The sequence below is a fragment of the Lathamus discolor genome, chromosome 5 (assembly GCF_037157495.1).
Source record: "Lathamus discolor isolate bLatDis1 chromosome 5, bLatDis1.hap1, whole genome shotgun sequence".
NCBI classification, from domain to species: Eukaryota; Metazoa; Chordata; class Aves; order Psittaciformes; family Psittacidae; genus Lathamus; species Lathamus discolor.
In genome coordinates this window covers 65392588-65418051 of record NC_088888.1, presented here as the reverse complement: position 1 = coordinate 65418051, position 25464 = coordinate 65392588, and the positions used below count along the sequence as shown (strand labels likewise).

The 25464-nt window shown below is 43.1% G+C and overlaps 2 protein-coding genes across 3 annotated transcripts in view; one reads left to right on the top strand and one right to left on the bottom strand.

Moving 5' to 3' along the window:
* The window catches only part of BEND3 (BEN domain containing 3), a 22692-nt gene extending 5669 nt beyond the window's left edge, over window positions 1–17023 (bottom strand). The window contains exons 1-5 of one of the 2 annotated variants that reach the window (XM_065681120.1): window positions 13163–13241; window positions 10448–10528; window positions 9083–9199; window positions 5032–5076; window positions 4359–4576 (exon numbers count right to left, since the gene is read on the bottom strand). In XM_065681120.1, the coding sequence (XP_065537192.1) occupies window positions 4359–4576; window positions 5032–5065 (252 nt within the window). In that variant the 5' untranslated portion in view covers window positions 5066–5076; window positions 9083–9199; window positions 10448–10528; window positions 13163–13241. Of the gene's footprint in view, window positions 1–4358; window positions 4577–5031; window positions 5077–9082; window positions 9200–10447; window positions 10529–13162; window positions 13242–16591 lie in introns of those variants that run through there. The other variant, XM_065681119.1, reaches the window with a different exon arrangement.
* Window positions 8652–25464, top strand: LOC136015950 (uncharacterized). Its single transcript, XM_065682602.1, has 3 exons — window positions 8652–8737; window positions 15824–16178; window positions 24760–25464. Exons 1-3 carry the CDS (start codon window positions 8652–8654, stop codon window positions 25084–25086), a joined length of 768 nt encoding a protein of 255 aa, XP_065538674.1. The 3' UTR covers window positions 25087–25464.

Sequence of the window (25464 nt, the reverse complement as noted above, 5' to 3'; positions counted from 1 at the left end):
TTTCTGAAAGGCAGGAAGTTTAGACTCATGGGTATCCAATTTTCTAAATTGTTTATATAAGAACCAGCAATGATCACTTAAGGGATTACTGTTTTCAATAATTTCTAACTCTTCTGCTTGAAATGGAAAGCAAGAATTTTCACCAACCCACTGCAAATATGCAGGGCTTGGGTGGGTTGGGTTTTCTTGCAAACACATGGATATTGCAAATAGAAGCTTAGGAAGCTAAACAGATACAACAGAACCAAAATCCAACATACAGAATTCAAACATGAGAAAACACTCACAGATTTTAGAGAAGACTGTACCAAAACATTTTGCTTGGCTTGTTCCACAGAACATTAATCAGATAAAACCCCACAGAATTTGAATTTGAGTATTGCAACAAATGAAACACAGACCTGAGGTCTGACCTGGGAGCCACAAGCAATTTGAAATCCTAGTGAAGACCCTGCTACATCCTACAGTGGGGAACTTGAATTAAAGTTCCTCTGAAAAAACAGAACTGTAACACTCATTAAATTGATGGGGTCCCTATGTGCACTCACACTTGGCATCCGCTTATTGCAGTGACAAACTGCATCTAATTACTTTTCAATTTCTAATGCAATGTATACTCAAAAAAGGCTCAGAAAAAACAAGCTGGTTTCCGCTCCAAGCTTAGAAACCAGCAGGTTCAATTAAATTGAAGATGTGAAGTATCATTCACATCATACAACCAACAATCATATATGAAACCTCATGCTTTTCACATCCAAAGTTGTATGGACAGACAGGTGACAAAATGAAAACATGAATGCAAAGGCAATATATTTCACAGATGTTTGCAGAATCCCTAACTATGGCGGGCTTACACCTGATGTCCAGATCCCATTTAGAAGACTGTTCTTCCAGTCCCACTCATACAGCACATTTGCTAGGAGGACAGCAAGGAACTAAAGTCCTGTAACACCACCTGCTATTAAAGGGTGACTTTTACCCCAGCAAGTGGTATGATATGCCCTAACTAAATCAGCTCTTTGTGACTTGTAAAATAACAAAACACAAGAGAAAGAATTGTGAGCAAACTGAGATCCACATTGCTCCCACCTAACTACAGGGTCCTACGTTGGGTCTGAAGTCATACGCCACTTATACTTGCCAGTGGAGAAACAGAGATATTTCCAGATGGCAACAGAACTCTCCCAAATAGACATCACCTGAAAGCAGGTCATTAAAATCTCCACTGACAATAAACATACTTCTGCTTCCCAGTCAGACACCCAGACCAAATTACAAACTTCTTTTACCATTTTAGATAAAAGGACAAAACAAAACTGCAGTTCTGGAGAATACATTTCTTATGCATACACTGTGATCTGCTACCTAAATAGCTAGTTCTTCCATTAACTCCTGTTTACAGGGAATATTACAAATATTCCTTCATGTATGGAGTACGATTCATTCAATTCCTTCACTACTAAATAGCTTGCCACAGGCCACCAGTTGCTTGTCAGTTTTGATCAGAACTCCTGCTGTACCTTTTCCCTAATTATTTACGCAATAAAACTTGGCAATGTGGGGGTAACATCTATTAATGCATACCTCACACAGAGCCAGGGCACAGCAATATTAGAATGTGTATTAAACAGCACAAATTCATTGTCTTCATTTATCTTACTGCACTTTGAAGTGAGTACTGTGAAAGTCTGCGTTATCAGTTTTGGATGCATTGCTCTGGAGGAGGAGAAGTGTTCATACTAAGAACTACAGCAGATCTCTGCTGTGATGGTAGCAAAGCTTCTGTGTTTTCACTAATGCAGCTCAGAGTGTATGGATCTTCTTGCAGAACAGATTTGGTTATCTGCATTTCAGAAACATATAGTCACTGTTTAACTAATGGATGACAACACGAGCCTACATTTAAAGACTTTTTGTTTCAGATATATTCTTGGTTTATTTCCTTTTGCTTCCAATTATCTTGTCTTTATACAGTTTCCACCTGGGAACAGCACTATTCACAGCATAAATACATGGCTTTTCATAAATTCTCCAATTAAACTAGTATGTAATACTTTAAAATCCATTTTGTGTACACTGATCTTTAAACATCAATGTATTTCAGATAATACTACACCCATTTAAGATGATCAGTTTTAAAGTGCCATCAAACAAATAGGCAAGATATTGTCCTATGAGATTCAATCTACATAAAATAGTGCTTTTGATACTACATTTGCATAGCAAGTTTTTATATTATATGCATTCTTTGAGCATTTGCAAAATGCAGTATTTTGGTAAACATCGACCAATTTAAGTAATTGTGAAATAGTCTCCCACATTATCTCTCTGACTCCTAAAGCCAAGTTTTAGAAGTTGTTTAGTTATTGCTCTGTTCAGTGCTAAAGTCCAGCACTTTGTTTATTATGCTTAATAAACAAAGTCTAAACATCTGTAAGAATACAGAGCATACTATTCTAGCATATGATTAAAGAATAATAAACACGTGAGCAAGAACCACTTAAAGAGGTTCTATCAAACACATGAGAACTTGGAAATGTCCTGTAAATAAACTTTTGCAACTTCTTTAAATCTTTGACACTTTAAAAAAAGAGAGAAAATTAATTTCTGGTTATGGAATGACAATCGGAATTAACAAATAAAAGGGAAATGTCTTCCGAAAGTCATTTAGTAACACAATCACCAGCCCAACAGTACACTTATATAAGTCATACACCTCTGCTTATACCATACACAGATGCCTGTGTGACTTGTAGTAAAAAATATACTACACAGCACAATATTCTCAAAAAGAATTACCATTTTGTTCTCTGTTTAATTAGGAATAGTTAAAGAAGTCATCACCTAAACCAAAATATTGGTATTAGATAAGTAACTTAAAAAATGTAGTTAGGATTGAGGACTATTTCTGGTCGGTTATTTAACTAAACATGCTGATTCTTTGGGGTCCCTCAAGAATGAATTTTCCTCATTGTTACTGGGTCACTTTCTGATATTATCTAGTCCAAAGTTCTAATTAATTTCAAACTAAATTTAAAAATTTATTAAAGGCAAACAGTAAAATGCAACCCAAGCACAGTTCAGAGACCATTATGAAGCTTTTTTTTAAGAATCTGAATGCACGTAAAAAATTATAAAAAGAAACAGAGAAATTAAAAGAAAGAAAGTGTAATACAATTAAAACCTACCTACCACAGGCACTCAGGGAAAAAAGCAGCCCCGAGAAGTCAGAGAGACAACAGTCAAGCAAAAGAAATACGAAGAGCTATGGCTAAAAAGGAGAAATGAAATGCACAAATATGACACGCAATAACTGCCTAGGTAGCAGAACAGCCGAAAAGGGTACGTGAATCAGAGTAGGTCACAAACTAAATATAACCCAGGGTCTGTCTGAAGTTATTCAAAAGAGGATGAATTTGAATCTAGGTTATTTTAATAAAGTGCTGAGTGTGAGAAACAGGAGGTCATTACACTGCATTAGAGGGTGTTAGAAGAGATGTGACTACCCAGCACTGGACACTACCCTTTCAGGAGTCTCGCAAGAACAACAAAAATGTTAAGGTCAGTTCTGAAGAAGAGCTGAAACCCCAGAATTTTAGTCTTGGAACGAAAGGCTGAGGGCGGACAACACCTCATCAATTTTCCCATGTGCAGAAGACTTTTCTAGGAAGAGATGATCACTGCTCTCCCTACTGAAAAGAACAAGGACAAAAAGAAACTTGCTCAGTTTCAGTAAAGATTAATGAAAATCTCTGATTGCTAGAGAGGTGAAACACTAGAACAGGATAATGGAAGAGACTGAGCATCTCCTCCATTGCCTGGACAAACATCCGGAGTGTCGTAAGTTGGATGCTGCACCCAAAGTTGTAATATATTCTGTTCTTGGTATGCTGCAGTCTTCTGCATCCCTGCATTTTTATCTTTCAAATAATACACAAATTTATACTTGTCTTACTGACATTGAAATCTGTGTCACAGAAGGAAGAATTATAGCCCTGATTCCATCACTGAGGATCCAGCTGAAGGGCTGTGTGACATGAGATGGACTATAATCAGAGTCACAGTCAATTAATCCAAATCACTACCTGCTCCTACATTCCCTGACAAACAACAAAAGTATACTTCATATGAATGAATGAACCTGTAACTGTATTTCATATATATATTGCTCCCACATTATTTAAAGAAATACCCAGACAAGTAATATGTGCAAACTTGGTTAGGATTAACCACATTTGCCTCGAACTCATTACTAATGCAAGTCTAATTAAATGACTGGCATTATGCTTGCAGCAGCAACAGATTTAGCCTATAAAATATGAGCAGAAAAATCACAGAATCATGTATAGAGAAGTCACCTCTTGTGTAAAGCGTCTTTTCTTCACGCTGGGTAAGACATCTTGCTGGCTTCCATCACAACCAAGTGAGGTCTGCTTCCGCTTGTTGGAATCCTGCAGGAAAGTAACTGTGCCATCCAGTGAGTGCTTCTCGGCAGATCTGGATGATACTGAGCAGTCTAGAGCTTCATCTTCATTTTCTGTTTCTATTTTCACAACATTATTTTTAGGAATTTTTACTGCAAAAAAAGAACGTTTAGAAAGATAAAGCACTCTCTCCAGAAAGCCATGACACCCATAATACAATCTTTCAGGTTATGTTTCTTTTTCTGAAAATGTGTTTTGAAGAACAACATTATTTTTTATGACTTGTATGATAAGCATATGCTGAGGCCACCCAAAAGACAAGTTTTTATTAAGCTAGGAACCATTCAGTCATCCAGTAAATTACAATTTCTTCCCCAAAGAGTCTAAACAAATAAAGTTACAGTAGGAAGATTTATCTGGAAGGGGGGAAGGACATAGAGCAGAAAATACAATGAGTAATAACAATAATGGTGTATTTTAGATAGCTTTTTAAAAACCATTAACGTAATTTGTCTTGATCCAAGCACATTATTTATCAGGTTACAAAGGCATTAATTCAACAAGTATTTTTGCCTGATCATAAGTTACACAAAATGTAGTATTTTACCTTCATCATCATCAGTGATTTCAGCCGAATTCATCTTCTATCTCACTAAAGAACAGAACAAAAATAAGTATCAGCATCTTTTGGCATCAGGAAATATCTACGTCTTCTTTTATAATCAGAAAATAATATATACAATATACTTTCAATCTAGAGCCATTAGGCATTAACAGCCCACACATAATTTCCACATTTGTAATCATTCTAAGTAAATTTCATGGCCATCTATAGAACTGCCTACATGCAAACCATACTGCAGACAACATATGACAAATAGGAAAGTATTTAAAACCGTGTCTTTTTCTGCTATGGAGAAAAATAAAAGCCACCTTCTTTACAAAATATCTTGGCAATATATAAATGGAAGTTAACTGCATTACACTCTCCATCCTGTACCAAGTCACCACTTCTTATTACAGTCAAATGTTTTTGTATTGTCATTGTGAGTGACCCAAAGTCCTCAGAGAAGGAAAACTCATCATAAACTGTAATACACATGCTGCAGTCAAGTTTTCATTTAAAAATCTTTGATCTTTCGGTATGGTTTGCATCAGTTCAAGCAGAGCCATCTGCAGATCTACAGTAACTCCTTTTTCTCTGTTAGCCTCTAAATAATGTAGGAATATTTTTGTAAGGAAAAAAAACACATATGTATTCTAGCATGATTTCAGCATTACTTCTCACATGAAGAACTCAGCTGTACTTCTGTTACATGGAAAACTAATTTTGCAAGTTACTTGGGGGCAAACCTCAATCTGTGAACATGTTCCTAAAAGATACTCCAAATCTTTTGGAGATTTACAAAGCAAACAACTCAATCAGATCTCGCTGACCGTTAACAGGGCACACAGATGCAAACTGACACTCAGTTGGCAAGCTGGTGACTTGTAAACTGTCACCCACCGCTCATGTTCATCTACACAGAGCATTAGGTTTACTTGGCCCCAGAATATTATTACTTTACATTTTCACAGTTGCATTCTTCTTCCTGCCTATCTTTTAGCCAAGGTCTGAAATCAAAACAGGCTTCTCTCTGGCTGGAGTAAGTGAATAAAACCAATCAATCAAAAGCATACATGCAGCCCAGGGGTGGGAATTACAATGCAATTTAAAAGAGGGATGGGGAGAGAAAGAGACAGGCTCTGGTGTGGAGTTTTTAAAAGTCTCTACCTTTCTTTTGAACAGTGTTGAACAGAAGTGCCTTTTCAAAACAAAAGCCCAAAACTATTTAAAACTCTGTACACACTTTAATACTGTGCAGCTACGAATTTTTCTTCTTCGGCAACTGATGGCTGTTAACGATAAGTATGAGGCCACGTTCTGGATGAGATTTTGTGCAACTGCACTACAACGCATAATGCACACAGACCAAAACAGAAGATGCATGGAGTTATAATACCAGCTCAAACCAGGCCACTCTAGAAGCCAAAATGCTCTTTGATGTCCTGGTCTTCAACATGGCCCCTAAATACAGCCTTGTAAAGGGCATCCTCAAGAGGATAACAAGAGATTGACTTCATCATCACGTCACCAGAAAGTCTCTCTCAGTTGGATGTACAGCTACTGCAAACCCCTTAGATAGCTACTCCTTTTATCCACCATAATTCCCTCTTTCAGGACTTGCATTTAGTAACTGATCCACATATAAATTATGCCAACTTTACAGTACTATAATCACATCACTTAAAGTTCTGCAGACTCCTGCAGAGACATAATAATATGAACCTAAGTCACCCACACCAACTTTTAAACCACTTGATCTACACTAGTGAGGATTAATATCAAGTCTTACTAACTCAACAGGACTTAGGAATTTAGACACAGCCACTACAGCTCTTTATGAAAAACCCTAAAACAGTGTACTTCACACAGCACCATCAAAAAGCTACACTGGACCTTAAGAAAAGCACATGTACTAATTGTTCATATAGTCATAAACTGATATTCAGTGCCTAGATCTTACAGTTTTCCAGGCTCCACTAGGCTTAGCTCTGAACGATGTGTACAAGACTAACATGTGCCAGTGCTCAAGAAGCATGACAAGAGTCATTTTGTGAGGGTCAGAGGTGACAGTAAGTGAATCAGCTGGTACCACTACAGAACATTCAGTAATGGAAATCAAAATGGTTTTCCAGATAATCCTAGACTGCTCAATCGGAGCAAAACACTAGAAGATGATAAACACAGAGCCAGAACGGAAGACTATAAAGGTAGCGGCAGATAGAACACCACAAAACATTTAGGAGAGGCTACAGGGAATTATATTTTCTTTCTAACTCTGGCAATTACTGCTATTCAAATAGGAAAAATGGTGTAGGAGAATTCCTCTGGGAGAATACAAGCAAACTGGAAGGAGAAGATAAATGAGGAGCTGAATAACCACTCTTTAAAACTGGAAAAAAGTGAAACTAAAGCAAAGCACATGTCCCGGTTAAGAGTTAACTTTCTAAAAGAGGCAACACCACAAGACCAAAGCTATCCCAAATTCAGGTCAAGTAACATTAAGTCAAAACATAGTTCCACAAATTTAAAAGAGTGGTAGTACTTCAGTTGATTTCTTTTTTGTTATTAATTTTAAAACTGCCAGAATACAATTAAAAGAGAATAGTCAAACCCAGCATCAGAATCAATGAAACCTAGAAAGACTGGGCTTTGTATTCTATAGAATCAGCCCGTCTTCCTAGGAGAAGGTGCTCCAGCCCTTTGGTCATCTTTGTGGCCTCCTCTGGACTTGCTCCATCAGGTCCATGTCCCTCTTATGTTGGGGGCCCCAGAGCTGGATGCAGTGCTCCAGGTGGGGTTTCGCAAGAGCAGAGGGAGAGAATCAACTCCCTTGACCTGCTGGCAACAATTCCTCTGATGCAGCCCAGGGCATGGTTGGCTTTCTGGGCTGCAGGCTCACATTGCTGGATCACATTCAGTTTCTTGTCGACCAACACCCCCAAGTCCTTCTCCTCAGGGCTGCTCTCAATCCATTCTCTGCCCAATTTGTATTTGTGCTTGGGATTGCCCTGACCCAGCTGCAGGACCCTGCACTTGGCCTTGTTGAACTTCATGAGGTTCACACTGGCCCACCTCTCAAACATATCAAGGTCCCTCTGGATGGCATCCCTTCACTCCAGAGTATCAACTGAACCACACAGCTTGGTGTCATAGGCAAACTTGCTGAGGGTACATCAATCCCACTGTTCATGTCACTGACAAAGATGTTAAACAGCACCAGTCCCAATACCAACCCCTGAGGAACACCATTTGTCACTGGTCTCCACCTGGACATCAAGCCATTGACCGCAACTCTTTGAGTGTGACCATCCAACTCCTCATCCACCGACTGGTGCATCCATCAAATCCATGTCTCTCCAGTTCAGAGACAATTTTTGAACTCTGATGCCAAACAAAGCACGAGGTCCAACCTTTTCTTTTTTGGGAGTCCCAGTAATATCTCTGTCCTTATCAGGTTTCTTGTCTTCTTAGTGAGATTTGTAAGAACTTGAACATTGTGAGAAAATGAAGCACATGTAGAAGCTTCTGATAAGAGACAGGATTCAACTACCCCTCTGATTTCCTGCCTCATAGTCCCATCTGCTCCCTTGGTCAAACACGGGTGCCCACCTCAGTCAAGCATGGGTGAGCCCTTCCATCTTGATAAACTGACAGAAAACAACTCACTTCTTTCTCTTCTGGGTTATTTTGCTGCTAATTCAGAGAGGTAAATGATAATGCAAGTAATTGGTCCCCGGTAAGGAGTATGCATGAGGTTTGTGACAGAAAGGAAGAATTAAAACCAACCTCTCTCTTACCAGCAAGCCACTAGCTTGGTTCAACCATTTAATGAAACTTCACCTATCATCTATTTACATCATCATCTTGCTTCAAATTTGGGTATCAATGGACTTGCCTATGGGAAGGGGAAAAGTCTGTGTGCTTGTGCTAGCATGTCCATGCTGGTATGCATATGTAAGGTTAACAGTAATTCTGTTGATTGTTTAAAGTCCACTACAGATAAAACATTTCAGATTCCTTAAACTACTGATTACAGTGAATCAGTACTTACGAATAATAGCTATTGACTCCCTAGAAGATGCAGCAGTGTCAAAATCTGTTTTGAGTTTGCATTCTGGGCCAGATTGTGAGAATAAACAAAGTTGGAGTAAAAATGAACTAAAAGAACCTAGGACAAAAAAAGTGCAAATCAAGTCAGAAATAGATCCAGTAAAGCAAATACCTGACAGTAGTTCCTTGTCATGTTAAGTACACAAACACATTACACTCTTATATGTCTCTTTTCAAAACAGAAGATACATACATTTATCATCCTTAGCCTAATACTGACTCGATGCTATCTACAGGACAGCAGTTAGCTAGTTCTGGGAAGGAGTGAACACCCTGTGCTGAAGCTGGAAACATAGGTCAGCAGCTTTGACCGACAGAGCAACCAGCCTTGGCAACTTCATCTTGCTGAGACACAGACGGATACTGCAGTACATCCTGGTTTTTGGTGAAAAAGAGGATCTGGAAGAAGCATTCCAAAACATACCAAACACCTACAACAGCAGCTAGGTCAATAGCTAGATCTGGATCCTAATGAAGTTGACCAGAGTTATAGTTTAAGCACCAGTATTTCCACCTGAAATGACCAAAAATACGGCGCTTTACAAAATATGAACACAAAACTTGAACTTCAAATTTTAAGGGTTTTGCTTGTAAATTGTTTAGCTTGTGAACCAAGTTGTTTTATAAGGATTTTCTCTGGCTTCTTTGGTTTCTATCTTGTATATAAATTCCAAAAAATGTCTGAACAGTTCAGAAATACCTAACAAAACAGACCTACAATCAGTAAAGGAACATACCGTTTCTCTACGCTTGCACTAGAACATGGGTAAAACCCAGAAAGTATAAACCTTGTAACCGTTATTATGGATCCTACACCCCTGAACACTAAAAATGAAGCGAATAGCTAGAACTCTAATTTTTATTTCAAGAGACTGAGCCTTTGATTAATGGTATTCTAGTACAGTCATTACCTAACCCTATCTAATGTAGGATAAACAGTAAGATGTGTAGCGCTTGGACAAATTCAACAATCAAGGAAGAAGAGGTAAACAGACCCCATCCTCGGAACACAAACAGTAACTCATCAGATTTTACTGCCTACATTTAATCTACTGAGAACAGTTGTCTTGAAAACAGTATGTGGTTTTTAACTTGTACATAATTCATGCCACAGAAATAAACACCATACTTATGTATCAGCATGTACTTGCCTTCCCATTTAAACAGCCTAGACAGCTACTAGTGCTGGTACTACACGGATACCTGTGTGAGCCATTGCTAGGTGTCATGCAACAGAGCCTGTGTGATGCCAGCGCCCGCTTGGGAAAACAGAAACATTACTTCGAGCTCAGCCCTCCAGACTCACCCACACATCCTGACACTTCTGAAACAGTTAAGCGAGATGAACCAAAAAGGATGGTCTTCTTAAGGTGCTCAGAGCTTTGTTCTTCCAAGAGAAGCAAATAAGTAGATTTTTAATCATGTAAACGAGGATACCATTCTTTTTAAACTAATGCACAATAAGCCTATTGGCAGAGAACTGATGTGATATATGGTACTGTGTCCTCCTACTTCAAGTTAAGCTACTTCTAATAAATTGAATCTCATTACAATGAAACTCTAGCCATCAATCTAAGTGTGTTTGATTTGTGATCTTGTGATTTGCAGCAAGATCCGGACATCCCATTCAGCTATCACCTAAACTCGTAAGTGGTTATAGATTCTAGATACCAAGTTTCTGATGGACTGCATGTGCAAAAACCTTTTTAGCCCTGCTGGAACTGTTGCACTAGGAGAAGCTCCTCTGCATCTTTCCTGCTGGCTAAGATTCAACAGCCATTTTCAAAACATGCTCAGTACTGTGGGACTCTTATAGAGGACAGTCATAAATAAGTGTAGGGTATTTCACTTACCAATGGCACAGTGCTTAAAGAGATATCTGGGAGCCAGAAAAATCTGGTGTGCTTTTTTTGTTGTGGGGTGTTTTGTGTGTGTGTGTGTTTGGGGGTTTTTTGTTTGGTTGGTTGTTTTTTTGTTTTATTTCCTTTATTTTATTCTACTTGTGGTTTTTTTTTTCCCTTTCCTGCTCTCAATTTTGCAGCAGAGGCAAGAATTCAGATCCCCAAATCCTAGAAGAGCAATTTAATCATCTGGTTATGGCACACTGGAGGGCAAACAGGAAGAGCTGTGGGCCAGAGCACAAGGGGACAGGGAAAGAAGAGGGGGTCCCAGCCCACTTTGACTGTCGCTATTGGCCAAATCCTCTTCCCATAGGTCCTGCTCTCCCTTCTTCTCTATTTAGATGATGAACGAGACAACTCAACGAAGGGACTTAATGTTCCCTACTTCACTGGCATCACTAGACACAGACCTGTCTTCAAAGGACCTGTCAGGTTATGATGCTTAATTGTACCTCTGTGCCATTTTGGTAACAACATTCAACATCAAAATGGTACAAACCATGGCCAGCAGGGAAACCCAGTGCATAGCACAATGCTGTGAGTTTCAAAGCATGGAAGAATACCTTAAAAATTAGGGCATTTAGTGCACCATGCTGCTTTTGCAAGTAGAACGAAAAATGAGATCCTTTTATCGAAAACAAGCCTAACCAAAATATGCATTGAAACTTTCAGGATTTAAAGCACTTAGGTACAGAAGTTTTATGAGTAAGGGAGAAAATTGCAAATCATACTCTAAATGTGTTTCAGTCTTCTATCATATAGTATAATGCATAAAGCTACTTTAAAATACCTACTTATTCGTATAGAGTACAGAATTGAATCATAAGCTTAAGTTCAATCATTCCATAACATGCATTCTTCTCCTATTTACCAACTAACAATTACTCGTGTGTTGGCTCTGGAGGATACTTTCCCTACCTGTGACCTACTTATGATTGTGACCACTGTAATAGCACAATGCAAACAGAAAAGATCTTACTGACAACATAACATCAAGGCAGTTTTCTGCATCCACAATCATTCTTATAGAATGTGTGATGGACCACTGTCAAATTCTGACTTAACTCCTCCCCCCAGAAAAACAAAACCCCAAAAGTCCACCAGAAAAATTATTGTTCTGCTATTCGTAACTAAAAAAAGGTAACTCTTTACTCTTCAAACTCGCTTATCTAATGTAAAAAGTTCTGAAAACAAAGCAAAACAAAAGGTAATGCAAAAACTGCATAGAAAACTACAGAAGTGCACACATGCTGTATGTGGAAAGCAATTCTGACTTCATAACCCTTGTTAATGATACTAACAAATGTAAGTGGTTCATTGTCTTAACCAATATACTCCAATAAGAATGCCTGTTATCAGTTTTATACATTTGCTATTTATAATTTAAATGCTTGCATAACATTGTACTGTTCAGCTCATCAATGCACAGCAAATGTGTAGATGCTCCTTCTTAAAGGCACACCATCCCACTAAGTATTTTAGCATCTTCATGTAGGTGGGAAGGAATGTCTCTAATTCTTCATTATTGATTATAAAAATGTTTTTAGAAATACAGGAGTTTAGATACTGTATATCATGAAATGTTTATTCCTTTTAAAGCCTCACGGTGGTGATACGTTGCTTCATATATAAAACTCAGAGGCTTCAATGAGAAGTATTCTACTCAAGTGTTGTTTGCTTATGAAGAGATGAAACGTTCTTTACATCTTGGTCAAAAGTTAAGATATATGTGTTTGCTAGTAATGTTAAATATGTGTTCAACATCCTATGTGGATATAAGCTACTCAAGTTCCTTACTACTATCATGCAGTGAAAGATACAACACTCCTCTTAAAGCACAGGTAACCTAGTGAAGTTAATGGTGGCAACAGCAAAAAAGCTGATACTTGGAAGGAGGTAACATTGCTATGAAGAACTCCACACTGAACTGCTCTTTCATAGCCAAAGTAGCACCTCCTCCTAAACATACTTCCCTGTAACAGGACTTTATCACAACATTGCAATGGTATTATGCTATGTAGTTAAGAGTGTGGTTTACCCAGAGCCCACCAAAAATACTGGACACATATTCATCCTCAGTAAGGGACAATGTTTAATCACTCTAGTAGCTAGATACTCACTGGACAGTCAAGCATCTGTGGTCCTGCTCTCTCTCTCCGAGTCTGTCTGTATTTCATATGAAACATGCACTAGATGAAGCACAGAAAGTGACTGATGCATCCCAAGGGAAGAAGACCACAGACTCAAAAGCTGGGGTAGGTAGGTGGAAGCATAGGTGGAAGCATAGGTGGAAGCAGTCCTGTCCCACACAGGTGAGCAGAGGGCTGCTCTAACCACTCAGTGACAGCATGAAATACCATCCCTCATGATGCTTTAGAAGAACAATTCCTGCATAATGCTTCGAAATATCAAGAGCAAACACCCATTCCCAACACCCAGCCCCGCAGTCCAAGGAGGAGACAGGATGGAAGGCACGCACCACTGCTCAGGCTGCCCAGGAGCTGCCTCCTGCTCAGCATGTGGGTTGCTTTCAAGGCTGTCTCTTGGAAAACTCTCCTGCTGGGCTGCAGAAGCAAACCTAGAGAACTGCGAGTTCTGAGTTCTGCTCTGAGAGCCAAGTAATCTGCATCTTTGACTTCCTAGCTGGGGTACTGGGCTCAGTAATTTCAATATTGCAATTATCCTAGGGGTACATCTGATTCCTCCAACTTCTACAAAAACAGCGTAACTCACATTAAATTCAACTGAATTACACATACGTACCACTCCAAAATTGTGCTGTAAATTTTATTTTGTGGAGGCCATGTTTGCCTTCTATACAATTCCACGGGCCAGTGATCTGACTTTAAATATTACAGAATTTTGACAAGGCCTCCTAAAAAAAAAAACCAAAACCAAACCCCAAAACAAATTAACAAACCACAAAGAAACCCCAAAAGAATGTTGGTTTGCTTTCGTTTTCCTGCAGTTCTCTGCATTGTCATTCTTATTTTCTATGCAAGTATCCTTCATTGCTGAAAATCTCATAACCATACTCATCGGTATGATGCTGAGAATAAGCAAATAACTAGAAAGGGTCACTGCCAGTATGCTCCCTGAAATGTTACCCACTGATGTTACAAATTACACCTGAAACTCTTACCAACAGACAGAAGCTGGGGAAAGAAGGGGAAATCCGTACTGTTTGATTTGTACCCCTGACTGTACTTTGTATATCTTTAGTCAGGTTTCCTTATAACTTGTTACTTCTTGGAGCAAAAATTTTGAAAAGGCTGGAGAACTTAGGTGAAAAGGCAGCAGGATGAAGAAGTCTGATACCTGAAATCACCTTTATTAAGAAAAAAAGCCCTGATTTCAAATTGACTACTCCTCTTAAAGAAACTGAAATAAGAGTGTTGCTTCAGTTGACTAAACAATGAGCAAAATGCAAGCAGACAATACAAATACCAAAAGCAGAAACTTTCTACTCTATCATTTTTGAGCATGCTGCTGAAGCCAAAAGTGGAGGTTTTGAGTAAAATTTAGTCTTGATACCCAGTACTGACACTTGAAACATTAAATACCTTAGAAAAGAGTATTCCAACATTATAATCATGTTTGAACTATAAATACATGTAGAACAAGTTCTAAAACTATGCAAAAAGTATATTTTTAAAAGCACCAGCAGATGTTGTTGGAAGCATTACTCTTACGGACAATAAAATCCCTATACTTAACATAGTTTGAAAACCTCCTCTGCTGCCCTGTGGAGGAGGACACGAAGCCTCAAGCCTCCAGAAGCCAGCCTGCAGTGAGGGCACTTTGCCAATAGGACTTACGGGGCATGTTTTCAATTTGGGCCTTTATTTAATTTTAGTTACATCTGCAGATGCAGTTTAAATAAAAATGATTAAAAAAAAATCACTCCTCTCAGTTTTCCCACAAGTTGCCCAACATGGAAGTTCTCAACCTGTCCCCCGTACTTTACCAAACACGAATTTAATCTTGCAGTGATCAGCAAAATACTAACCTCGCTTATTTCTAGCATTAATGCATGAATTTGGCTTCTCTTCAGTCAGGTGCTTTCCCAGTCTATTAGAAACACTCTGTTTTTCTCAATGCTTCATTCTCTCTCCTCTCGTTCTTTGCATTTATTTTAAAATACTGTTCCATGTGAACTTCATACAGACAAAATCTCCTCCAAACTGCATTCAACTTTGCTTTATTTTTATCTACCAGACATCTAAGCTATGAAAATACTTAGCAAAGATAGAAAGTGTAGCTGGCCCAGTGCTGACTTTGATATAGCGGGAGAGAAATCTATCAACATATAACGGCAACTGTTTGTTTTATTAGAGATATTCATTCAAGTACATTAGTAATCTGAATAGCAGGTATCAGCCAGAAGCAAAGAAGAGGTTTTTCTTCTCCTGTTTAAATGCCTCTGCCCCGAGGGTCGGGCATACACTGTTTTTATAGGTGGCAGCGACAAACTACCAGCACTTCAATCCAAAAAGCTCTGGGACTGCGTCAACGCTATGTGGGAGCCGTCACATGGCTGCTGGCCTGCCGCCGGCTCACATTCTGCTGCTTCAGAGTTTGTCCCCTTCTATTTACAAAAGGCTGTGTGGACATACCACAGGGGAAAGTAGGGTAGAGGCAGCGGGCAATGCGGGCAAGCCGGGCAAAGGCAGCGGGCAATTCCCCCGCGGTGGCCTTCTCCGGTCCCCCCAGTGCACCACACACCCAGCGCCGGCGTGAGCTACCACCCTCCCGACGCTGCTGACACCATTTTCCTCAAGCCAGACCCCAGCCCCATCCACGCTGCCCCACGGGCCCCTAAGAAGCCGCTGCGCGACGCGCCCCGGCGGGACCCGGTACCGGCTCCCCCCGCGCGGCCGGGACTCCCCGCGGAGGGGCGGTGGCGGCGGAGGGCGCCACGTGGGAACGGCGCGGCGGCGTCGCCCCGCCCGGAGGCGGGGGCTGCGGCGAGGACGCCCCGCGCGCCCCGCACGCGGCGGCCGGGGCCGCTTCCGCGGTCAGACCCACGAGCCCGAGGCGGCGGTGGCGGCAGCGGTTGGTGCTTCCGGTCCGAACCCTGCCCGGGCGGATCTATGTGGCCGGCGTGCGGGGGGAGAGGAGGGAGGAGGGGATAAGGTGAGGCTGGAGGTGACGGCGGCGTGACCGTTCCGCTCTGCCCGCTCCTTCCCCTTCCCCTTCCCTCCCGCCGCCCTGCGCACCCCGCGGATGGAGGCGCCGGGCCGGCCGTGCGTGCCCCGCGCCGCGGCGCTCCAGCACCGTTCCAAGGCACGAACAAAGAGCCCCCCGCGCAGCGCGGCGGGGGGAGAGCGGCGGCGGAGCCCCGAGCCGCGGCCCGGGGTGGGGGGGGGGGGGGGGGGGGGGGGAGCGGGGAGGGGCCGACCCCGCGCCTCCCGCTGCCCCGCTCCGCTGGCGCGGCCCCTCTCCCGGTTCCTCCCCTACCCGCCGGGGCGGCGCTCCCCGCCGGGGGCTGCGCGGAGCGGCGCCCCTCCCGCCCGGCCCGGGAGGCGAGCGGCGGCAGCGGCACTTACCTCAGCTCCGCGCGTGGGCACGGGAGCCCCGGCACGGCGGGGGCGGCTGGAGCGGCCGCCGCTGGTGCCCGCGTCTCCCCCCCCCCGCTCTTTGTGTGCGAGGGTCCGCGCGCTGCGCTCTCGCGTGACGTGACGGGACCGTGTGTCATTTCCGCACAAGGACACCGAGCCCCGACCCGCCGCGGCCAGCGCCACCCGCCGCCCCGGGGCAGGGGCAGAGGCGGGAGGGGAGGGGGGAGGAGCGGGCCGCTCTCCCCCCCATCCCCCCCCCCCCCCCCCCCCCCCCCCTTCGCCCGCTCGGCCGCCAGCCACAGGGAGCGCGCGGCTCCCACTGGAGACCCCGCGCGCCCCCGCCCGCGCCGCGCGCGCCCACTCGGCGCCAAGCGGGCAGCTCCGCCACGGCACCCCCACCCCCCCCCATCCACGCCTGCCCGCAAGAAGGCGCGCCTCCCGCCGCGTGACGGGGACCGCGACGGGGCCGGGGCGCACCGGCCGCAGGGCAGCCGCTGCGTGGAAGCGCGGCCTGGCGGGGCCGGGTGGCTCGGAGCCGGCCGCGGTCTCGCGTGGCCGCGGCGCGGGCACCCGGTAGACGGGCGCCACGGGCCGGCCGTCGGAGCGGGCGTTCGCACGGCGCGCCGGGACGCGACACAGCCGTGTCCGCGTGGCCGTGGAAGGGGAAGGGAGGCGGCGAGCACGTGGCGGCCGTCCGCCCCACGCGGCATGAGGTCAATGGACGTCGCCCACTCGTGTCCCCTGGAGCCCCACAGCCCCGTTGCGGTTCGTGTGCGTGGAGCCGCGCTGCCCGCTCGGCCGGCGCAGCGGCAGGCTCCGTCCGTCCGGGCGAGCGGAGGGGGCTGCGCGGCGGCTCCGAAGCCCCCGCCAGGGCCCGTGAGTCCCTCGCACCCCGCGCGGCCGGGCCGTGCGTCAGGCGGGCCGTGCGCAGGGGTGCCCCAAATGCCTCCGGACGCTCGGCCGCGGCCCCTGCGCGGGCACCGACCCGGGCCGTGCGGGGCCCCGGCGCCGGCGGAGGCGCCGCAGCAGGCTGGGGGCACCCGCGGCAGCGCTGTCCGCCTTTATGTAACGTTAACGTGGGTTTCCGCACTGCCCAGTAGGAGAGGCTGGTGCGTGCTCGGCGCCGTTTAAGGCTTAGCCTGTCCTTCAGAGGAAGTTAATTCGGTGAGTTGGTTTAATTCACATCCAAGCTTAAGGAGTTTATGCTCTTGCACCCTTGTAACGCGAGGCCGTTTCCACGGTGCACGTTCCGGGGGTGGCTGGCAGCAATGATTTATAAACCAGATCACATTCTTTTTTTAATTAAGTATCCTTGTAGATTTTATCTCCCCTGGATTTGACAGGAGCACACAAGACATTACATTAATCTGGCAAATCGAACGTGCCTTTTCTACAAACAGCTCGTAGGAAAACAAACCGTTTCCCCAAGATTAAAAACATAAATGTGGGAGAGGGAAGTCCGGTATTGTAACCTATGGCCAGTTTTGGCAATTACAGTTTTTTGGCTGTATGCAATGACTGAAATTAGCAACATGCCCAACTTGACAGCTCTCCACGAAATGTTTGACTTACACAATAAACTGCTGGTACTGCTGTTCTGTTGAATGGAGTCATTTTGCCTTTTAATAAAAGCACACAGCCAAGTGCTCTAATTATATTGTAATTGTTTCTCTTTTTCCAGAAGGAAACGGATTAAGTCTAAAGGTGTTTATAAAAGGTGCTTATTATAAAATAAATAGGTGAGCACGGATCCTGCCACAAAGGGCGATGGATTCCAGCACAAAGGATGTATCAGATCAAAGTAGCAAGCAAATACACACTGGGCAAGTAGCAAGTAAGTTGCAGGTAACACAGGGGAGTTCTGAGCGCTGGTGTGAATTTTAGAGCTAACTCTTTTGTTTGTTATCTCTGAAACTACATTTCACTGTGAGAAGCTGTTGGTTTTTAGTAAAAATAAATATAAAAACATACGAGTCAAAACATACTCGAGAGAGAACTGGGAAGAAATCCCAGATAAATCTTCTGCCCCATAACTAATTCAGCGCTTTTCTAGATAGCTGCACTTGCCTTAGAACTGAACAATACCAAGAACGGCTCTTGAGATAAAAAACCCTCACCGTTTCGCATTTTTAGCACTTCTTTCAGAAGCAGTTCTCTAAAATTTCCCTCTTCCACTTCATGTTGCTCCTCTAAATTTGGCATTTAGGGCTTTTAGTGTGTTCACAGTGTCACATTCCATGAATAATCCTAACAGATAATAGTTTGTTGATTTTAACTTCACTGCTCTTTTTGTTATTGTTGTTAATAGACAGCTGTTTAAAGGAGCCCTTAAAAGCAGGGACTAGCAGCACTGTAACTCCCCCGATGAATCACTTGAATGGAGTATACGTTTCGCTAATGCCTGTTCTGCAGTTAGCGACTTAGTCACTCTTCAGAGATAAACAGCACTTCAGGTAACTTTTGTCAGCCTATAGTTAGAACTATGAAGTTTATAATACAATTTGCCCTCTCCCTTTATTGTAAGGCTGATTGAAGGTTTGCTTAAAGGGTACCACGTTTCAACACCTGGCCCAGCTGCTAAGTAGTGCTAGATCTCAGTTGGATTGTACTTGAATGCTTCACTTAGTGGGGTTAAGGAAAGGCAACCATAAGGCAAGAGCAAGCCAGTGGAATCCCAAATTCACTTTCAGAGCCCTTGAGAAAATACTTGTCAGTTTGAACTCCACCTCATTTCTGCTCTATAGTACTGGCCTGAGGCATTGTAGCTACTAGGGACCCAAGCCCAGGAGGAGACCTGAAGGGCCTCAGCTAAGCATAAAGAAGCACAAGCATATTGTTGCAATACCAGCATTCATTGGAAAGGGACTGAGCTGAGTTGTCTCCAGGCAATGCAGGTAGCAAGCTTAGATTGGCTTCTCAGCCAGACAAGTCCCATTTTTTTTTACCATTTGAACTTGTGCTGTACAAGTGATTTATTCAAACATCCGTTTTTTTCCCCCTTCATGCCTTTGGCTCAAAAGCCACTCTGTGACACTGCAGCAATCTCTCAAAACTTCCAGGTCACCAGGGAGGGGAGTTGTGGTGCTCCAGCAAGGGAGCTCTTGAGGAGAAAAATCACCATTGCCCTTGAGTGCAACAGGCCGTTGCTGACCTGACCAAACTGCAACCAGACTTCAGCCATCACTGCCAACAAAAAATGTGGTCAGAGCCCCTGAACGCTGAAAGCACCATTTGCAGTTGTATGGAGTTCTGTAAGGGTGGACTGTGAAGGCTCCTTGAGGTTTACCCATAGAAACTGTGAGGTGCCAGCCTCTCCTCCTGGAGAATGCCCTCTCTGTATTAGTTCGAAGGATCTGGTCAGCTCGAGATTCCACTGGACAGTGGTGAGGAACCACAGAGGTGGGCAGGGAGGCAGCAGAGCTGGCAGTGCTCCTCACAGCAGTAGGCCCTGAGTCGGGAGTCAGAAAAAGCTCACTATGCTGAAGGCTGGTACAGCAACATGGAGCAGAAGAACGACCCTAAATTTAGAGGCCTTTGTGCTTCCTGTGCCACATACATTTGGAATAAGCAAGAAACCTTGAAACCTTCAGCGATGATGCTTTCTTGTAGATCCTTGCAATAGCCTGCAGCACTCAGCAGGCAGGGATGCCGCGTGAGATGTCAAAAGCACTTTTAGCACCACCTAATTTTGGCATTTTGATTCTGTAAAAGTATTGCTATGGTACCAGTACATCGTCTGTCACTTTTCTCTGCCACACATCTTGAAACTAGGCCACCTTGCAGCCAGACGCAAGAGTCAGGGAGTTAGGAAGGAAAGCAGACGAGAAAACAGCTTCAGCGGTGAGACGACTCCAGTGCGCAGAGCCAGTTCCTTTAAACTTACATGCATTTTACGTTAAGACCCTAATGGGAAAACAAGCCCCCAAAAAACAAGCCCCCACCAGTACCGAGGCTTCCTTCTACCTGTTCTTGGGATGACTTCTAGTGATTCCTGCGCTGCTGGCGCACCATGTGTGCAGCAGGCGGGGTGGGTGCCCCTCTTGCAAGTAAGCCCAGAGCTCAGCAGCTGTCCTCTGGAATATGGTATGGTTTCTTTATGAAGTGTGGTGTGAAAGCTGCCACTGGAAGGGTGCTTTGCCCTAGGGATGGCCTAGTGGATGGAGGCTCATAATTACTGCGGGTTCCTACGTGCTGGCTAGGATTGAAACGGACTGGACCAAATGGCCTGGACTGCCCTCCAGAGGGAAGTCAGGTAGGCTACCCCTTGCCCTTGTGGCAGGTGTCCAGCTGAGCTCTTTCCACTAACCATATGTGTGACATCAGGAATTGGGCACTGACTCACCAAAATTTGTCAGGTTCTTAAATTAGGCAGCTTGGAATTCACCTTAAAGTAGGCATGTATTGGATATAAATAGATGTCAGGGAGACTGAATAGGTTTGCCAAAAAAAAAAACAACCCAAAAAAAGAAAGCACACAGGTTTTGAGATCTTCCACCTTGGATTAAAAATCAAAGTGATTTTTAGGACTTTGAAGGAATCTGAGAGGCACCATGAAAAAATCAGTCCAATTAACTCATCCGATACCTGATTTGCAGTAAAACATGGTCTGCAATTCAAAGTTTAACCAAAATATCTAACGGCAAATAAGGTGACATAATAACCAGCTCCCCTTACCTTAATGCTTTTCACTGCCAGTCAGAGTGAAAGGACACGTATGGACACATTGTGCAGTAATATTTAGAACCTCTGTTGGCCCACAGGCAACAATACTGAACAAGTAGCGTGCTTCCAGCAATATCTATACACTGCTATAACCTAGGCAGAGAAGAACAGTGGCAGACACCTGAACTTCACTTATATTTTTAGACTTCTATGGCTGCAAGCAGTGTCGGAGGGATCTGCCAGCAACATACTATACTGGTTGGGAATACTGGTTGAGCGTGCCAGTTAATATAATTGCACTTATTTTTTCCGAGAAACAAAATTGTTACATGACTCCGTCTTCTGTTTTTTAAATTTTGCAACAACCCTGGCTCTTGTTCGTGGGTACAATGATAGATGCTGTTGGAAACTTTGAAGAATTGCTGTTCAGCTACACTTCACAGAGATGGGCAAGAAATACCGTAATTGTATTGCTTGCCAAATCGAGGATGTCAAAATAGAGAATCATAGAACAGTTAGGGTTGGAAAGGACCTTAAGATCATTTAGTTCCAACCCCCCTGCCATGGGCAGGGACACCTCACACTAAACCATCCCACCTCACACTAAACCCAAGGCTTCATCCAACCTGGCCTTGAACACCGCCAGGGATGGAGCATTCACAACTTCCCTGGGCAACCCATTCCAGTGCCTCACCAACCTAACAGAAAAGAACTTCTTCCTATATCTAACCTGAACCTGAATCCACGTGGAATCTCTGGATCTGAAAAAAAAAAAAGGCTGGTTCATTTGCAAGTGCAGGTGGGTTGGAAATCTTACACTTGGAATTTAGCTCGCTGAAAAAAAAGTTTTGAAGAAATGAACATTCATTATAAAATAACATTTTCAAGACTGAAGTGGCACCAGAGCGTACTGGCAAGACAGCAGCTACGTAACAGTTGAGCACCAAAGGAAGGAGAATTTGATATAGAAGCTTAAAATAAAAATCAGATCAAAGCTGCAGTGGAAGATGGAGTAGCACAGAAATGTAACAGAGCTTCAAGAATAGAGTAACTAAGCCAGTGAGCAACCTAAAATCTCCTTCTGTGCTGCAGCAGTTTACTTAGACATCAGTTGCATCCGTAACTGTTTAAAAACTGACAAATCTGAGCAACTTCACTCTTGGAAACATAAGCCTCTTTTAATCACTTGGCAATGAAATCACAGTTCTCTTTATGATAATTCAGCCAAGAACCGTGCCATTGTATGCTATTTCACAGCTTTGCATTTAAAAAGAAGTAATGCTCACTTAATGCACAGTCATTGTATTATCCACGCCATAACTCATTCTGAATGATCAAACATTTATCCCGTAAAGGTCTGTTTGCAAAATTCTGTCTTATAGCCAGAAGGGGTAAATGTAGCCCCTAAAGTCCTATCTCTCAAAGACATCCGTATCTCCCAGTCCAAGTGCAAACAGGACACTCTCCTTTGTGTGCGTAACACTCAGTTCCATATCCTGCCCATTATATAGAGAAATCATTTTTTGGGCCTGCTGCACAGTCTCATACCTCATTAAGATACGTTAAGTTCAAATATTTGTAACAATACTAAAAAATACATATTTTGGTAAGCGGCATAGGAAAGGTGGTTTCTCTGAGAACTCTGCTGGCTGATTTGCTCTATTTTTGTTCTATGTAAACCCTTTTTTTTTTATTTAATGGAAGTAGCGATATCCAGATTGCAGAAATCCTTATGTAAGGAATCCTCTTTGTTTCACAACCAGAAACTGACACAGCCCCTTTTTTTTTGAGACCCAGCTTCTTCTATCATGGCCATCATGTTATACAGTCCCTTTCACAAACAAGTCACTGCCTTAAAAGCTGCTAGCGATCTTCCCTTTTAGGTCTTTACCCTCACTACTATTGGGAAGCCACTCCTGAATCGTGCACTGTGGGTGGATGGGAACCTTCCCTTCTGAACATGGATTTCTGATTCATGGTTGTGGTATGCTCAACCCACCTAGTTATAACCCATCTAGTATAACCCAGTCATACCCTATGGTAATGACTTTGAGAACAATCACGTATTTAATAAGTGAATGGGTTTTATCCAACAGAAATTTGCCTTTGAAATCGGGAAAAATGAACCTGGAACTATTATCTTAATTAAAAGTGTAGGTGTGGAGATGTGGCTTTACATGAAGAACAGAAACCCCCACCTGCTTTGTGGTTATTACTACAATAGAATGTGATTGAAAGCAATTACTTTCCATAAAAGTTTATATAAGAAATACTTCCAGTCATTAGTAATGTGACCACTTTTAGCAGCAGCAGCAGTCGTCTTTAGGAAATACTAGATGTTTAAACCCTGGTCATTTTCCTGCAAAGGTATCTTATCTTGGTCTATGTACATCTGAAAGCCATCTAGACCTGTTTGTGTGCAAACAGGATCTGAGCAGAGGTTGGGATATTCACAGTTTTTGTACTCTTATATAAAATGTTAGCGTATTAACTTCCATAGGTTGACAAAAGCAACAAAATTGTTTGATTAAAAATAAGACTTACTAATACAGACATTTTTGCTGTAATGTTCTCCTGCTAAACCCATTTCTTATGAAAATAATGATGCGAGCAACTCAGTGTAATTGTAGAAAATTATTGCTAGTGATTTGCATATGAAACACACCTTTTACTGCCTCTAGTTAGCATTGTTCAACTGGCTTATAAATAGTACAGCTGACATGCTGCAAGCAGAAAACAGTTTTCGATGGGCACATGCCATGAATGAAGAAATGTTCAGACACAATGTGCAAGTTGGAGAGCTTTCATCAAAACCAGCCAAGAGGGAGAAATGCTTCATTTCCTAATCACACTGTTTCGGATAAGCCGGTCACATCTAGAAAGCATCCTGCTCATCTGCAGAGTTTAAAGCTTTCTAAAATGAGAGTTTATGTTGCTCGGGGTGGGGGGGAAGTACTCTGCTCTATCAGTACTTGGTTTAGATTTTTCTAATTACTTCCACATAACATTTCATTTTTATAATTTGACACATAGTAAGTGCTGAAATTTGAACCTTGCAGTTGGTGCAAGTCAGTTGCTGTAAACATGAAAGGCAGAAAAAAAATAATATAGGTTTAAGATATTGTTTTCGGGACAAGTACAATACTCGCTTTTGTGTACAGTCTTAAAACTGGAAATGTTGACCATCGTTCTAATAATAAAGCAGAGTATTTTCAGCCTGTGATGTTTGAGGGAAGAGGAGAAGGAAGGAAGGCAAAGTGCAGTGGGGTAAAGAAGAAAATTTTAAACCAAGATTTTTTATGACGTTGCTGCAAAACTGCAATTCTCCTATGCAATCTTATCAAAATATGCCTCAAAATGAAGTTTATAAAGAAATGCCTTAAATCCCGGATAAATCTGAGAACTACTGTTTTAGCTGTCAGTGAGACACCTGTCTGTCACTATTAGCCAAGAGTAACATTCTTGTGTGATACAATCCCTCTTTTCTGCTGCAGGTAGACTTACAATATCATCACATGAAGTCGGTAGAACACTGCAGAATGCTGCTTTCCAGCTCAGTAAGTCGTCTGGTTGCTGTTTCTGCTTTGGAGAACAAGGCTGCCTTTCCTCCAGAGACGTACCGTGACAAAAGCACTTTGCAAATGGGGAAAGAATTAAAGCCAACTTCACGGGCAGCAGAGAACGCATCTCCTACACGTGGGGGAGCCAGCGCGTTCCTCTGGCTGATGGTGGTGGCGGTGAATGCGGCAGCAACGGGAGCGGAGGGCAGAGTCACTTACGAGTGCAACCGCCCGGAGATGCGGACAAAGGTGACTGCGTGAAGCTGTCCCGTATCGATTGCCAAGTTGTTTGTAGCCCTCTCTCCCCTTCACCACTTACAGCGAGCCAGATCTGTGCTTTATCTTGTTGGTTATTGTAAAGGCATTTAGTGCAGAATTTTAGCTTAATGGCTACTCGCTCTTAGCTTTAGACAAACAGGCTTACCCTAACAGAGAAACACGTGAATGCTAATTATGTAAATAATGAATGCATTTTAAGGATTGGTTTCTGAAAGGAAAAATAAGATAATTTAATGCAAAGACTGTCAGAACAGCTCAGTTCCAGAACTGGAAATATTCTTCCCTTTGAACTGCTTTGAGAGACTGAAAAGCTTTCACTTTATTTTTGATAAGACACTGTGCAGGTAAAAGTACTTTGAA

What these genes read in the sequence shown, in the direction of transcription:
- LOC136015950 (XM_065682602.1), top strand. Translation starts at nt 8,652, where the DNA reads ATGGGTGAGCCCTTCCATCTTGATAAACTGACAGAAAACAACTCACTT. An exon ending in TTTGCTGCTAATTCAGAGAG is followed by an intron (nt 8,738 to 15,823) that starts GTAAATGATAAT and finishes ATTTTCCTCAAG; the next exon opens with CCAGACCCCAGCCCCATCCA. An exon ending in AGGAGGGAGGAGGGGATAAG is followed by an intron (nt 16,179 to 24,759) that starts GTGAGGCTGGAG and finishes TTTCTGCTGCAG; the next exon opens with GTAGACTTACAATATCATCA.